The sequence below is a fragment of the Pipistrellus hanaki genome (genome assembly GCF_964339955.1).
Source record: "Pipistrellus hanaki genome assembly, chromosome: 1".
NCBI lineage: Eukaryota > Metazoa > Chordata > Mammalia > Chiroptera > Vespertilionidae > Pipistrellus > Pipistrellus hanaki.
The window spans coordinates 140067407-140083547 of NC_140503.1; the positions used below are offsets into that span (position 1 = coordinate 140067407).

At 38.7% G+C, this 16141-nt stretch overlaps 1 protein-coding gene across 1 annotated transcript in view; it reads right to left on the reverse strand.

Annotated features, from left to right (window-relative positions):
- ENPEP (glutamyl aminopeptidase) overlaps window positions 1–16141 on the reverse strand; it is an 83389-nt gene that overhangs the window by 35803 nt on the left and 31445 nt on the right. The window contains exons 5-10 of the mRNA XM_084872261.1: window positions 13831–13985; window positions 13285–13398; window positions 10190–10324; window positions 8036–8101; window positions 3761–3826; window positions 2834–2985 (exon numbers count right to left, since the gene is read on the reverse strand). Of these exons, the coding sequence (XP_084728387.1) occupies window positions 2834–2985; window positions 3761–3826; window positions 8036–8101; window positions 10190–10324; window positions 13285–13398; window positions 13831–13985 (688 nt within the window). The remainder of the gene's footprint in view (window positions 1–2833; window positions 2986–3760; window positions 3827–8035; window positions 8102–10189; window positions 10325–13284; window positions 13399–13830; window positions 13986–16141) is intronic.

Consider the following 16141-nt stretch of genomic DNA (forward strand, 5'->3'; position numbering starts at 1 on the left):
TAATGTGCATTATGGCCAATTATTGCAAGCTACCTGCATGATGTTACGGAGGTTGGACGGGAGCCAGTGCCAGCACATGACTGAATTAGCATTCCAACACTGTCTTCTACCTTTCTCCCCTTTCCAGTTCCTTTCTTAGGTCAGCAAATATTTTCTGATGACAGTGCTGACTATTTATATTTACAACCTACTCTGCCACCATAAACAAAGTATCTGTATTTGTTATCAATTGGTTGATTATAAAAATTGAGAGCCAATAAATAACATTTATGAAATTACACTATACACATATTGTTGGCCAAGAAGTGTGTTGGAGTTATATTCCCTTCTCTATGGTCTAATTTCATGGTCCCTGAATCATGTAAATAATATTTCCCCCTAACAGCCCTAATATAAAGGTCAAGTGGACTCCTTTTTTATTGTACTTTATCAGTGGCATGAAATTATTCCACCTGCTTTATATTTTTCAATCACAATTGTTACATATAGCCATCTATATCTATCTATCTATCTATCTATCTATCTATCTATCTATCTATCTATCTATCTATCTATTATCTATCTACTTTTCTCTTTGTATTGATGTAACTGATTTGCCTTCACAAAGTCTCCAAGTTTTTCCATCTTCCCATTCGCTCTTGTTCCTGGAGATCACAGACCTTACCCCCGTCACCTGCTCTGACTCTTGACACTGTTCCCCTGAATGGCTGTGGGTCTGCCTTTCCTTTCATGGCATTCCTAGATTGGATGCACCATGTCCTGGATCCCATTTCTTCCTCTTTAGTATTTGGATTCATTTTTTCTCTCTCTTTCCTCCAAGTCTCCTGGAGACTTGGAAGAAAGAGAGAGAAAGTCAGCCTTAGTAACTTTCAAAGAAGTCTTCACTGTGCATTTTTGCATTTGGTTTACTTTCATTGGGTGGAGAATGAGAGGTTGAAAATACATCTTGCTTCACCATTTTAGGTGATTGCTCCATGTTCTTGCATTCAGGATGCTGTGAAAAAGACTAATGCCACACTAACTAGCGTATACTTGTTTTCAAAATTTTGGGGAGTTGTAGCTAGGCATGTGTGTACTCAATACAAAAAGGCCTGCACTAAAAGGGGCCTTTTCATCAAAATCCTGATGTCCTTTATTATTATTTTTTTAATATACAATATAATTTGCTCCTCAAGTTTCTCAGTTTTCTTTTTTGTGAGACTTCTATTAGTTGGGTGCTAGATTTTTCACAGCTTCTCTTTCCTATTTGCAAGTTCTATGTGTGCCTGTCTTATATTTTTTTGAGAATTCCCCAAATTTATTTCTAGTCAGTCTATTAATTTCTACAATCAAAAATTTAATCTTCCAGAGACCTTTTGTGTTCTCAGTTTGTCCTTTCACAGACATTCTGCTCTTAGTTAATGGGTAGAATAGTTTCTTTGCTCTCTCTATTCTATATGTTTATTTTCTGTTTCCTCAACTATGTTTCTTAGAGATAAAGGTGTTTTATTTGTTCATGTGGGATTTTTATCTTTTTATGCTTTTAGATTTTTTTTTTGGTGGTTTTTGAGGTTTAATTGTCCGCTCATATTTAAGAAAAGACTAAATTGATTGTTCTTGGTGTTTTGTATGTAATCCCTCTACTGTTGAGAAGAGAGTATTAGTTTTGAAAGTCTTCTCTACTGAACAAGAAGCTTGGCTGGGAGCTCTGTGGATGAATGAGGGGTGCAGGTGGCTGCACCCATCCATCCTGCAAATGCTATGATGAGGGACACTTGGCGCTAGATGTCTCAGACTAAGGGAAATCCTTAGCTTTTCTCCACTGATTAAGGCCATTTCTTTAGGGGGAAAAGGCCTCTGGCTTTTTGCCTTGGGTCATTGCCAGACGTCAGAGAGCTCTGTGCAGAGGAAAGGATGGCCACAGACAAAGGGAAAGGGGAAGGGAAGGTCCTGAGTTCATGTCAAATCAATTGCCCTATTTTCAGTCTCAATTGTCACTCCTGCTTTCCCTCTCTTGCCCCCATTTTTTATGCTTTCATTCTACCTCCAATCTCTTTTTATTGGCTGCATCTTCCTCAGTTTGTATTTTGTCAATATTTCTCCTGCTTTTTGTCTTCTAGAATTCTATGGTACATATAACCCTTTCCCTCCATTTTCTTTCCTTTTATGAGTTCATTTCTTTCAGCAATAAATCCTGGGAAGAATAGGACGTGGGTGCATTTTGAACCCGGAGACCAATGAGCTATTTTTAAATGCTTTTGCTTCCCTAAATACACCATCCTATATAATAAAAGCCTAATATGCTAAGTGTCCAGTCGTCGGCCATTCGACCAATCAAAGTGTAATATGCTAATGATATGCTAAGGTTGTTCAACCGCTCACTATGACATGCACTGACCACCAGGGAACAGACAATTGACCTATCAGCGAGTTGCTATGATGTGCACGGACCACCAGAGGGCAGACAGTAGGCCAGTAAGTAAGCTTGCTGCTGGGGTTTGGCCAATCAGGTCTGAGCAGGACAAACTGAACACGTCCTGGAGTCCTCCAGCAGCCCTTTCCCAGCTGGCCAAACTCCCACATTTCTCCCTGGTACCTATCTCACACTTATGGGGTCCCTCTGCCTGGCCTGCACCCTCACACGATCCAGGACCCCTCAGGGGATGTTGGAGAACCTGTTTCAGCCCTCTCCCAGGCCAAGGGACCCCACTGGTGCACAAATTCATGCACTGGGCCTCTAGTGCTTTTTATATTATCACCCATCAATCTTGTAACAACAAGCAAGATCTAAGCAAATGAGCAATATTTCCATCAACTTGCTGCTTTTCTCTTGAAATGCATTATAGATCCTTACCCAAACTCTGAAGGTGGCAGAGAAGGATTAGCTTTTGGGTCCAATAGAAAGCGTTTCTGTTTGATGTCGTTCATATCATTCACATTAAGGACAGGATAACCCATCTGTTTGGTCCAGGTGTCCATCACTTCTTTCACTGGCAGATTACTTGCCTGAGGTTTAAAAAAACACAGAGAATAATGAACAAATCCTAATACATAAAAAGCCAGAGACCGTCACGACCTAAACGACCAGACAGATAACTGAGCAGCGGGTTCCCTTCCAGCCCTGGCCTGGGTGTGGTGGCGGAAGGTAGCTCTGGGCCCCAGCTGGGGCATGGTGGGATTCTGGGTCTTCTGTGATCAGGGGCATGGCAGGCCTTCAAACCGGACCCTGGCAGGAGGGAGGAGGGAGGAGGGAGGAGGGAGGAGGGAGGAGGGAGGAGGGAGGAGAGAGCTCCATTCCTCACAGAATCAGCCATTGGACAGCTTGCTGTCAGCGGTCTGCCCAGCCAGGAATCCCATTCCCTTTCACCCCAGACCCTGCGAGGAGGGAGGAGGAGCCTCCTGGCTGTCTCACAAATGATCGGTAACCTCCTGGCTTTTCCACAAATTATTGTTTGCATCAGTGTTGTTTTTACAGCATGTTTTGTTGTTTTTATACCATGTCTTTGTTGTTATATCATGTTGTGATTGTTTATTTATTAATAAATTTATATATTATTTTCATATACATTTTACTAATTTTCTTTCATCCCTGACACTTCTATTATAGAGAAAGGGCAAATAGCAATATTAAAATATTTCCTCTAATTAATTCCCTCTTGATGTGCATGAATTTTGTGCACTGGACAACTAGTGAGAAATAAAAGGATAAATAATCAGATAAATAAATGATTAATAGACTATTAATAAAACAGAGAAGTATTTGGGATATACTCTTCCTTACCTCTTCAAGTGCTGCCCAAAAATCTGAAGTTTTTGCATTCCTAAATTTGTATCTTTCCAAATAAATCTGTAAGTGAAAGAAAACAAATACTTTAGGAGTCAATGTTTGCTTTTCTTATATTTCCACAAAATGAGCAGAACCCTTAGCCACATTTCACTTGGATGTATAATATAGTGTACCTGGAATAAGAATCAAGTGATATATGTACAAAAAGCATTTTAACCTAAAAAACACTATACAAACAATAACTTATTTGTAAAGCATAAGACATTTTTATTTTTTTTTAATCCTTACCCAAGGATATTTTTTCCATTGATATTTAGGGAGAGTGGAAGAAAGAGGGAAAAAGAGAGAAACATCGATGTGAGAGAAACACATTGACTGGTTGCCTCCTGCATGAGCTCTGACTAGGCTTCGGGCCTGAGGAGGACCATGCCACCAAGGTACGTGCCCTTGACTGGAACCAAACCAAAGACCCTTGGATCCTGATGCTCAATCCACCGAGCCAAACCAGCTAGTGTGAGAAATATTTTTTCTTATTAATGAGTTTGTTCTTTTTTTTTTTAATCGATTGCAATTGTGAACAAGTTTCATTTTTTCAAGACAAACAATATCTATATATATAAAAAGCCAGTGACTGTAACTGCCATAACGATTGTAGCAACAGTTGCTATGACACTCACTATGGCCAGCGAACTGGTCCGATCTGGGGGTGGGGCTGGCAGCCTGCCCCAGATTGGACTCTCCTACCACAATCAAGAGTGGGCCACTAGCCGAAACCGGTTTGGCTCAATGGATAGAGCGTCGGCTTGGGGACTGAAAGGTCCCGGGTTTGATTCCGGCCAAAGGCATGTACCTTGGTTGCGGGCATATCCCCAGTAGGGGTTGTGCAAGAGGCAGCTGATTGATGACTCTCTCATCGATGTTTCTAACTATCTTTCTCCCTTCCTCTCTGTACAAAATCAATAAAATATATTTTTTTAAAAAATAAAAAAGAGTGAGCCACTAGCCAAATGCCCTCTCCCTTCCCCCCGGCCAGCCCCACCCCCAATCAACCCTCCCCACCGCGATAGGCCCGTAGCCCATTTCTCGGCCAGCCTGCCCCTGATCACACCTCCCCCAGTCCAATAGGGGGCGGGGCTGAGTGACCAACCTCCTGCAGCCCCTCCCCCTAAGCCTCTCCCACCCCATAAGAGGCAGGGTCAGCCCACCAACCTCCTGCAGGCCCTTCCCCTGCCCAGCCCCACCCCAGATCAGCCCCCCCATCCCATCAGGGGCAGGGCTGGCTGGCTGATTACCCATGGCCCCTTCCCCTAGCCAGCCCAGCCCTGATTAGGCCCCGTTTGGGGTGGGCCAGCCAGCCAACCTCCCACCATCTATCTCCTCCTCCTGACAGGCCCAGCCTCAATCTGCCCCCATTGTGGAAAAGCTGGCCAGACCCCGCCCATGCATGAATTCGTGCACTGAGCCTCTAGTGAAATATATAAGGGGAGTGAAGTGTTCAGCAAACAGTCAGTAGTTCATAACATTTCTGATCCATTCTGAATGGATCAGAATGGATCAGAAATGTTATGAACCATAATTGCCATAATTCTGTGTTCTTTATTTAGTGGTGTTAACTTATCCACTGCCTGCTGCATCCTATATCTTCATATATAGTGGTGTTTTCTCATCTCAGACACTACATGACCCCATTGTACACATAGGTGATTAAGGTGATAATCAATCATAAAACAAATGAAATTGGCTGTAAGCCAGGGCTCTGCAAACAAAATTGTTTCTAAATTTTTAAATGGCTGAAAAAAACTTCTGCTGTAAAAAGCTATATAGTGAGGGTTTTAAGCATTGTGGGCCATAAAATCTCTGTTGCAACTACTCAACTCCACTTCTGTAGCAGAAAACCAGCTATAAATAACATCTAAGTGAATGAGCTGCCTTCCAATGAACATTGATATATGAGTGGCACATAACTTTCATGTCATGAATTAATCTTCTCTAGATTTTTTTCAGCCCTTTAAAAATTTAGAAATAATTTTGTTTGCAGGCCTTACAAAAATAAGTGGTAGGCCAGATTATAATTTTAAATAAATATACAGCCTTTTGAATGATAGTGATGATGATGCAGGGGTGGTGGTAGATAAATTGGGGAAATCATTCACTTTAAAGAATAAGTCTTCATATATTTTTAAAATACAAAATTTTAATTAGAAGACTTCCCCTTTTGGCAACTCTATTTACAAAATCTCTCTATCTGAGTTTTCAGATATGTGACTTATCCCTAGAGAAATTCCCAGTCTTCCTCTAATCTCATAAGTGAGCACCACTGGTGGTTCTCCAGCAAACCTTGCAAAGTTCCCATTGATTTAAACTACTGCCCTCGTCAGTTTGACTCGGTGGATAGAGCATTGGCCTGTGGACTGAAGGGTCCCAGATTCGATTCTGGTCAAGGGCACATGCCTGGGTTGTGGCTCAAATCCCTAGTGTGGGGTGTATAGGAGACAGCCGATCAATGATTCTCTCTCATTATCAATGTTTCTATCTCTCCCTCTTCCTTCCTCTCTGAAATCAATAAAAATATATTTAAAAATAAAACTTAAAAAAAAGAAACATTTTTGAGATCTTCTAACATATGATGCGTTCTACTAGGCACTGGTGTCTATGCAAAGATACGATGACAGAGTTCCTCACTAAAGGTGCTTTATAGCGAGAGGAGATGTGAAATCTGAGTTTGAAGCCAACGGGAAACTTACACAATGTCCTAGGGCACATATAAGAACAAGCATAAGTGGTAGCTTCCCCTTACCACCTAATGTCCATACAGAACACTTTATTAATGGACAAAAGGAGGAAGAGGTACTTGGGTACTGTCTGAATATATCCTAAATGCTGCTCTGAGTACTTTCATAGTCACCTGGGAATTTTAATATTGGGTTGAAAGGGACCATCTCCTTTCAGGGCAGTCGAGAAAATACTAATGCCATACAAGCAGACATGGTGGTGCTGAGAGCTACAGGCATGGGGGACAGGCACTGCCCTGGGAAGTCACTGCTGGGTGCTCTGCAGAAAGGCTAGCAGGGCCGCTGCTCTGACCTGTGTTCCGCTTTACTGCTCTGCCTAGCTGCCTGGGGTGTCGGAGCAGGGAGGATGGAGATGGAAGGCAAACACCAGGAAGATGGACCATCTCCAGGCTGCAATGGGGCCTGCCTGCAGGCTGGTGAGGGACACATTGTCACTATTTTGATTATCAAAAACCCTGAGAGAATTGGCTTAGAGTAGGCTAGGAGCACAAAACCAAACAGGAGTAATAAGCTTGAGTGGGATATGTGAAATGATTTAGAAAGTTTATTGTCATTTCCATTTCCAAAGAGGAACAGGCCTTGTTTATTTACTGACTCCACATAATAGGAATGTTTTACATTAACCATTTTCAAACCCACTCATAAGGAAATGGTCTTTCTAAAATCTGCAAGAGGCCAAAACCAGTTTGGCTCAGTGGATAGTGCGTCAGCCTGCGGACTGAAGGGTCCCAGGTTCGATTCTGGTCAAGGGCATGTACCTTGGTTGCGGGCACTTCCCCAGTAGGGGGTGTGCAAGAGGCAGCTGATCGATGTTTCTCTCTCATCGATGTTTCTAACTCTCTATCCCTCTCTCTTCCTCTCTGTAAAAAAATCAATAAAATATATTTTAAAAATAAATTAATTAAATAAAAATAAAATCTGCAAGAGAAGACTTTAACAGATAGGTCTGTATTTTTATATCATGTTACTATAAAAGACTAAATCATCTTCCCAGACATTCACGCATGGACGCCCTAACCCTCAAGCTAATGTAATGGCGTTTGGAGATGAGGCCTTGGGAGATATTTAGGTTTAGATGGGAAATGTCCCTCTTCACCTCCCACTCCAGAGCCTCCAGAACTGTGAGAAAGTAAGTGCCTGTTGTTTAAGCTACTCAGTGTTCCTGGCAGACTCATTCACATGGGACACACACACACACACACACACACACGCACGCACACGCACACGCACACACAAAACCAACCACATAATTTGTTTAGAATACTCTGTGAAACTTTTGCCACAGGATAATTATTGATACAACGTACAGTAGACACTTAAGTGGATGTGAAATAACTTTTTAATGTTTTGCTATGTTGCCTATCCCTGAGTAAAGAAAGTTACAATAAAAAAGATTTTCCCTTAATTACATATCTTAACATTCATCAGCCACATAGTATAGTTTGCTTTTAATATCATTAAAAATAATAAATCATACCTGACATCCTCTTTGAAAATTCTGTGGTGTTATCCAGTCTTCAATCATTCTCAGAATGGAAGCTCCCTATAATGTAAAAGAATTAGAAATTAAGCTGATAAGAGATATGTAAGGGACAAATACCAGTAATTATTATTGTGACTCATTTCATGGTCATATTTGTGAGATTTATTGAAGATGATTCTGCTAAATTACTAGGTATAGCTTTGTTACTTTGGGGTAAAAATACCACTTTGCACACCCCTGTATCGGTGCTTCTGAAACAACTTATGGATAAAGAGAAATCGAAATAAATAGCTAGCATTTCAGTGGCTTGAGGTTCAAGTAATTATTGTAGTTCACAAAATGAACCAGCAGAGGGGGCCTTTTTTAATGAAAGAGAAGGAGAGAACAGCTTATAAATACCATTCTTTCATGAATAAGGAAAGCCGTTTCAGGATACAATTTTGGCTACTCATAATTTATATTAAAATACTTGAAAAAGAATTATATTTAACAGAGGGAAGCATATATTTGATAAATTACATCAAATTACTTGATAAAGTAATTTAATATAGATATATAATTTAGCCATAAAATCCTTTCCTTGGGTTTTCTTTAGTCTGAAGAATTTGATAAATACTCCTGCTCTTTACATTCTTTTTCACATGTTATAATATTAGCACTAACCTTCCCTGTTAATAAAATTTTAAATCAATTTTCAAGCAACTAACCAGAAAAATATATAATTTGGTAATTTCCCTATAATTTGTTGAGTACTATAAATTATTTTTGTGCATAGAAGAATTAGAAATTTCTATTTTTGACCTAATATCTTAAGCCCATGGAGTATCCAGGACTTGGGGGGGGGGGGGGGAAAACTGATTCAATAAATATAAACTTCCTCTTGTGAGTTATTAGAATATTCTAAATTCTAAACTTTTGTTTTAACAGAAAAATTAAAAGGAACCACTGACAGTGTGAAAGAAAAATAAATGAAAGAAGCTTGAAAAGTACCATAGGAATCATATGAGATAAAATCACAAAAAAAGATAATGCTATACATTTCAAAGACTAGTATGTAGAAGGCTGTTTCTTTCACTCAAGACAATTTATCTAATATACACTTTAATAATTATGATATTTTGTCTTCAATAAAACATTAGGTATCACTCAGACTAACAAAATGTATTAGTTGTCGGTGGCTTTTGAGCAACTTAACATAGTGGGTAAACTCTTAAGAGCTGAGTGGAAAATGACAAAATTATGCTGCCTTCAGGTATGGATATGTTTAGAGGAGAAGCTATAGGATATGTTGTGGAAGAAAATGGGTAAAATAACTTTAGGTCACTGTAGATTTTTCTGCCACTTTTCAAAAAATAATAATGGATAAAACTGCCCTTTTACATGTTAACAAAGTCATCATTAAATCTTACCTAAAAATGAATAAAGGTAATTCCTCCAAACTGAGTTGAATTTAAATACTCATTAGAAGCACTAAATGATTCTATTGATACTAGAAAAGGTGTCCACATGTATGGCATTTCTTGTTGACCATATGGGCAAAACTTACTGCCTTTAAAAAAAATAAAAAATAAAATCCTGACTGGTGTTTCCCAGAGGTTAGAGCATCCGCCCGCACCCAGAAGGATCTCAGGTTTGATCCCCATTCAAGGGCACGACACATCAGGGCTGCAGGTTTGATCCCAGCCCCAGTCCGGGCGTGTTAGGAAGACAACCAATCAATGTGTCTCTCTCACATAGATGATCCACGTTCCCCTCTCTCTCTCTCTCTCTCTCTCCCCCCTCTCCCTTCCACTCTCTCTTAAAAAACATATATCCTTGGGTGAGGGTTAACTAAAAACCAAATAAAGCAATTTTAAAATTTGATGCTTCAAAGTTTAAATGTCTAATTATCAGAATGAGTACTGTTATAAACAAAAGTACAAACGCGAACTTTTAAAAAATCTGATTCAAAATCCTGAGGCATTGATCACATTGACCAGTTTCACTGAAGAGTACGAGCTTTTGACTATTCACTCAGAATAGGTTCTGCGCTGTTTCTAAAGCCTATCAGCATCGATGAACCACATGACCACCATTTTGTGGCATTTACTAAAAGAAAAGCCCCTGAGCAGGAAGATATAAGAACAATGCCCGAGTGTCCCCACCCACCTTGCTGTAGGATATTCCATCGAAAGCAGATGTTATTTCAGCTGGATTTGACACCGTGATGACAATGGGGTGTGAAGACATCAAAGAATCATCCTCTTGTACAGGTAGTACATCTTCAAGTAGCATCTGGTCCCGCTAAAATGACAGAATGAGCCAAAGAAATATAGTACTGCCCTTACAAGGGTTCAGATGTCAACACGGCATGTACATAACACAAATTGAGGGAAATAAATATATAAATTATCCCAATTATTTGAAGCAAGCATTCAGTGTTCAAGTCAATCCCATCTGACGCTAATTGGCCTACCCTGATTCCATTACCTTCTCCTATTTATACGTCCTTTGACGTTGCCTCTATATTACAGGCCAAGAAGACACAAGCATCTGTGGATTCCATCTGCTAACCTCTGTGGCTTTCAGACGTGTGTCAGACGTTTGAGTCCCTGTTTCCATATCTGTGCAAGGGGAATGATGATACCATCGCCTCCCGGATTTGTTCTGAGAATTACGTGAGGAAGCATGTTGATTTAGCAAAAGTTGATGTTTGAGGTTTTTGGTGTGTTTTTTTTTTTTGTCAATTAATCATTGGAATTTGGGCGATATATAATTAGTTGAAGAACACATTTACTTTTGCTTTAGTTCAATTAATAATCATCGTTTCATTCCAGTCCTATTTTTTCACCAAAATAGAGTGTTGAGCTGTCCAGCCTCATAGTCTTTCTTGGTTCAAAGCTCATTCCTTCCATTTCCTCGATATGTAAGTTCAAACAAGTTCCCTTGCCTGCTAAATAGGTCAGTGTTTCCCAAAGTGTGGTATGCGTACACGCAGGGGTACAGGAAGAGTTTGGTGGGGGTACGCGTTGCACCGGAGTTTGGTGGGGATATGCACTGCACCGTGCTTAGCTGCGCCTAATTCTACATTCTCATGAGTACAAGGGGTACTCAGTGTTACGAAAATTATAGAAGGCGTACACATATGTCAAAAGTTTGGGAAACACTGAAATAGGGTAATGATGGCATCTACTTTTTAGAATTGTGCAGCTGATTCAATGAGCTAATAGTGCATGGTAAGCAATTGGCAGTACCTGGCATAAAGGGAAAAACCTAACGCATCTATTACTTAATGTTGATTCTTAATCAATTATATATATATTCTAAAACCTAACTTGTTAAATCACTACTAATAAAAAAATCAAAAGCTTTATTGGTCTTACTGAATTTAAAATATCAGTTTACATTTTCAGATTTTATGATTTCCTTTTATAATAGTCAAGGTCCTATTGTCAATCAAGGTAAAAACTGTGAGGAATTAAGAGCATAAAGTTTTCAAATGAGGATTCAGAAGTACAGAGCTTCCAAATACCTAGAAATGTATTTATATGCAAAGTTACAGAATATTAGAGTGATGACTACGAAGTGATGGCTGCAATCAAGGTAATTTCGGCTTGGCCTTCAATTTTTTCTGCTCCAGTACAATCTTTAGGTAAGTAGACAGAATCCTGTTCTCAGTGTCAGGAAGTTTTACCCTAGTCTTAGTTGTGACAATGGAAAGTTATATTACCTTTAGCATCACATTTTCACCTGTGAAATGAGGCTCCGCTATTGTGGTACTTACCAAGCCCTTGTATGATTCATCTTTACCTGCCCTTTCCACCCACAAGACACCTATTTGGGAACTTCTTAATGACAGATATTATTTATTCAGTTTTAGGTTCTTTGTAGTGAGAAACGAATGAATGAATAAAGAATGATTGAGTTCAACTGTGTGATTAGATTTTACTTAAGAATTGCATACTAAATTCTTCTGGGATTTAATTGGTGTTTTTGAAACACTGAAATTGGAATGTTAAAGTATAGAGGATTATATGTAATAATATTGAAATGTTATAATTTATTATATCTTGATGTAAGAAGGACATCAGGCTATTTTATAGAAAAGACTTTTTTTTCTACATAGCTTAATTTCAATAAAGTATGAAACCAGCAATTTTCAGCATAGATGAGTAGTCCTCAACTAATAGATTATATTTTTGTCCCCAGGAGACATCTAGAAATATAGGAAGACATTTTTGGTTTTACAGCTGGAATGGAAGGATAACTGGCATCTAGTAGATATAGTAGATATAAGCCCAAGACATTGCTAAATATTTTACAAGACACAGAAGAACAGCCCACAATGAAGAATTATTGTGTCCAAAATGTCAAATTTCATAGGTAAAAAAAAACCACACTGATGCATATTAGATTTGTAAAGAAACAATTGTTACAAATTAACTTTTTCATTTTTTAAAGTAGATTGTGGAAACTAGGGCTTCAAGCATTTAATATTGTCTTTTTATTCTATCCACTAGAGGGCAGTAGTCCACACAGTACACAACCGTAATTCTCTAATTCTACATCTACACCCGCTTTCATATATACAAACAAATAAGAATATTCTCACTGTCTAAATAGAAATACAAACAGACCTAGCTTTTTGGAAAGACATGTCTGGAGAGTTCACAGAAGCCTCTGTTCCAGGCCCCTCGTATAATAATAGTAACTGCATGTGCATTTTGGGAGCTTTTAAGCTTACAAAATAGAGAACCATGTTTTTTCATAGAAGATGGGACTGACTCAGAGAGGATATGTAACTTGCTCAAGGTCACATTCCCTGTAAAGCACCTAAGCATCTAGGATTTGAACTTCAGTTGAACTACTTAAGTTTATGCTCTATCTTTCAGCAACCTGTGTAAGGTATGTCATTCACAAAATTAGGCTTAGACATTTTTCAGAGGGTTGGCACTACAGATACTTTCTTGAACACAGAGATGGCATTGTTGAAGGCAGCTATTTTTTCCCTGTCTTGACACATGTTCTTGAGTGACTCTATTGAGGACATCCTCAGATCCTGGTGTCAGTTGCCCTCTGGGGCCTGGGCCTGGGCTCTAAGTGAGGTCCAGTGCGGTAGAGCCAGCTGGCTCCACCCCATTCTCACAGTGGAATTCCCAATTCACCACTTCCCTTGGCCCCAGACTCTGGGTCATAGTCCAAATGCTTCCATCTGCTCTGCATGAGAAAAATAGGGACTTGGAGCTTGTATGCTTCGGACTCACCATTTGCCAGTCTTTTTCTGCGTGGTTTACTCCCAGAAACTCAAAGAAGGACGCGAAGCCTTCATTCAGCCACAAGTCTTCCCACCAATCCATGGTCACAGTATTTCCAAACCACTGAAATATAAGCAATAGAGTCATAGTTAAAGTCTTGTGCCTTTGATAGAAAATCTCAGTACGTTTGTTTGTTCATGTAAATTTTATCACTTGGCACGGAAGTGGCAGGCATTCTAGCCTTTACCTCCTGATTTTAAAATGATCTTAAATTTTCCTTCATGTCTTGCCTTTCTTTAGGCATTCCTGGGAATATTTAAAGTCATAGGAAGTGCATTTACTAAAGGCAAAACAATGTGTCTTAAAAGTTTCAACAATAAAGAATTAAATACAAAATTAAAATTTTTTTTTTAAAGTTTCTCTATATAGTACAATGTTTATCAGCACTAAGAAAGACTTTCAAGCAGGATTGTTTGAGTAGGCTTATTTTTAATTTGCTAAAGTATAACTTATTTCCATTTCAGAATGAGCTAATTTGATGCTAAGATTCCATACCTGATGCACAAGTTCATGGGCAACCACAGCGGCAACCCTCTGCTTGTTGGAGGAGGCCGATTGCTGGGGGTCATATAGCAGGTTCGTTTCCCGGTACGTGATGAGTCCCCAGTTCTCCATCGCCCCGGTGCCAAAGTCTGGAATAGCGATCTTATCTATGGAAAAAGGAAGAGTCCAGTGAGAAATACATTCTTCCCATTTGTGCATAAAACTTAAAAGTTCTTTGGATGAAGGTATTTTAAAAAATCTAAAAATAACTTCTCAGTCTTCATGCACTCAAAATTTCCATGGCCCTTTTCCTGTTGGCTCCAGATAGCAATGTGTCGTCATGTGTTTTAGTAATGATTTTACTAATTATACATGTTTACTAATGGCTACTCTTTGTGTGACCTCTGTCATTTTGTGTCTTTTGTCCCTCTCTGGACTTCACTTTAATTAGCTTTTTAAATAATTTTCACTTAAATAACACAGAGTATCTGTTTTGGAGACAAGCTGTGAAAAATTAAGAGAATGATGTTTTCAAAGGAGGACTTAGAAGTACAGAGCTTCCAAGTGCACAAAAATATACTTCTATCGAAGGTTACAGAATATGAGAAATATAAATTCTACTTTTTCCATAACTCTGTATAATTTGAAGTCAACCTGACACACTATAAATGAATAATTTACCATCCACTTGTATGTATTAAAGTAGCTGGATCAACATCGAATTGACACCCTAGCTGGTCTGGCTCAGTGGATAGAGTATCAGCCTGCAGACTGAAGGGTCCCAGATTTGATTCTGGTCAAGGGCACATGCCTGGGTTGCAGGCTCCATCCCCAGTAGGGGGCATGCAGGAGGCAGCCGATCAATGATCCTCTCTCATCATTGATGTTTCTCTCTCTTCCTCTCCCTTCCTCTTTCTTCCTCTCTGAAATCAATAAAAATATATTTCTTTAAAAAGATGGAATTGACTCAATTCTCTCTAAATTCATTTCCAGGTCTAAAATGTTGAATTTTATCACAATTTCCTATTCCTTATTTTTGCTGGGTCTTATAATCTTAGACATACTATCTGACCAGAAGACATGTTGATCAATTCTATGCTAAATCTTAAAACAGAAAATATTTTGTTTGATTACTGCACAGATTACCATCCAGTTAGTGAACTATAATAAGAATTTCTTTATCATTACATAGAATTTAAATGAGGCACATAAGTGAAAATAATTAAAATTCCATCGAACATATAAGAAAGGCCTTTCCCGGTTAAAATAGAGATTCTTAAAGCTTTTTATAAAAGAATGAAAATGGATAGATCTTAAGTGGAGGTCAAGATTATGGCTATAGTTTACTTTTCATATTATCTTCATTCTTATGTTTGGTTTTTGTTTGTTTGTCTTTTTCACAAGAATACCACTTAAAAGGTAGAGAAGTATTCCCCACAAGGGCCAATATTTTCCATAGTGTTATGAAGAATTTAATTTTGGGGGGTGGATTAATAAACACAGAAGTCATTTCTAAGGGAAGTCTAAAATGGAGTCAATACTGAAAAGATTGGGGAAAAACTTAAAGAGTTGAAATGCATGTAGAAATACGGAGGAGGAGGAATAGGAGGATGAAGACAAGGAAGAAAAGAAGTTGTAGTATAAGTTGTAGTAGTAACTGTTACAGTGATAGTTCTTATACCAGTTGTAGTAGTTATAGTAATAAAAATAATTGCGGTAGTAGTAGTAATTGTTGCAGTTGTAGTAGAAGTAGTAGTGGTGACGTGGTAGTCATAGTAGTTGTGATAGTAATAGTAATTGTAGTAGTTGTAGTAGTAGAAGTAGTAAGAGTAGTGGCTATGGTGGTGGTGGTGGTGGTGATAGTAGTAGTAGTAGTAGTGGCATCAGTATTTGTGGAGAGAAAGGAACAAAGCAAAGAGAAGAGAGAAATAAATATGTGAGATTTCCACTTCCTAGGATTTCTTGGAGATAAAGAGGGGAAAAGATAAAGAGGGGGGAAAAGTCCTTTAAATTGATGTGCGGAACATTTTATTAAACATTCAGATTTTGATGAAAAGTTGTTTCTCTTCCTGTCTCCTCTATTGGTAATAGTTGCTAAGCAATCAAAAAAGAAACTGCATCTACTGCCATTGAAGAGAAAATCTATACACTGTTTAGAGCCACAGCCATTCCCATGTAGAGAATTTGGCATTCCAGTTGCTTTGCATCAAGAATGATATTAGACATCGATATTGGTGTTCCATTTAAAGTCTTTGTTAATACCATTGAGGTTACAATAAAGAATTTCTGCTATTGATAGAAGTATCATATCAGTATCATTTTG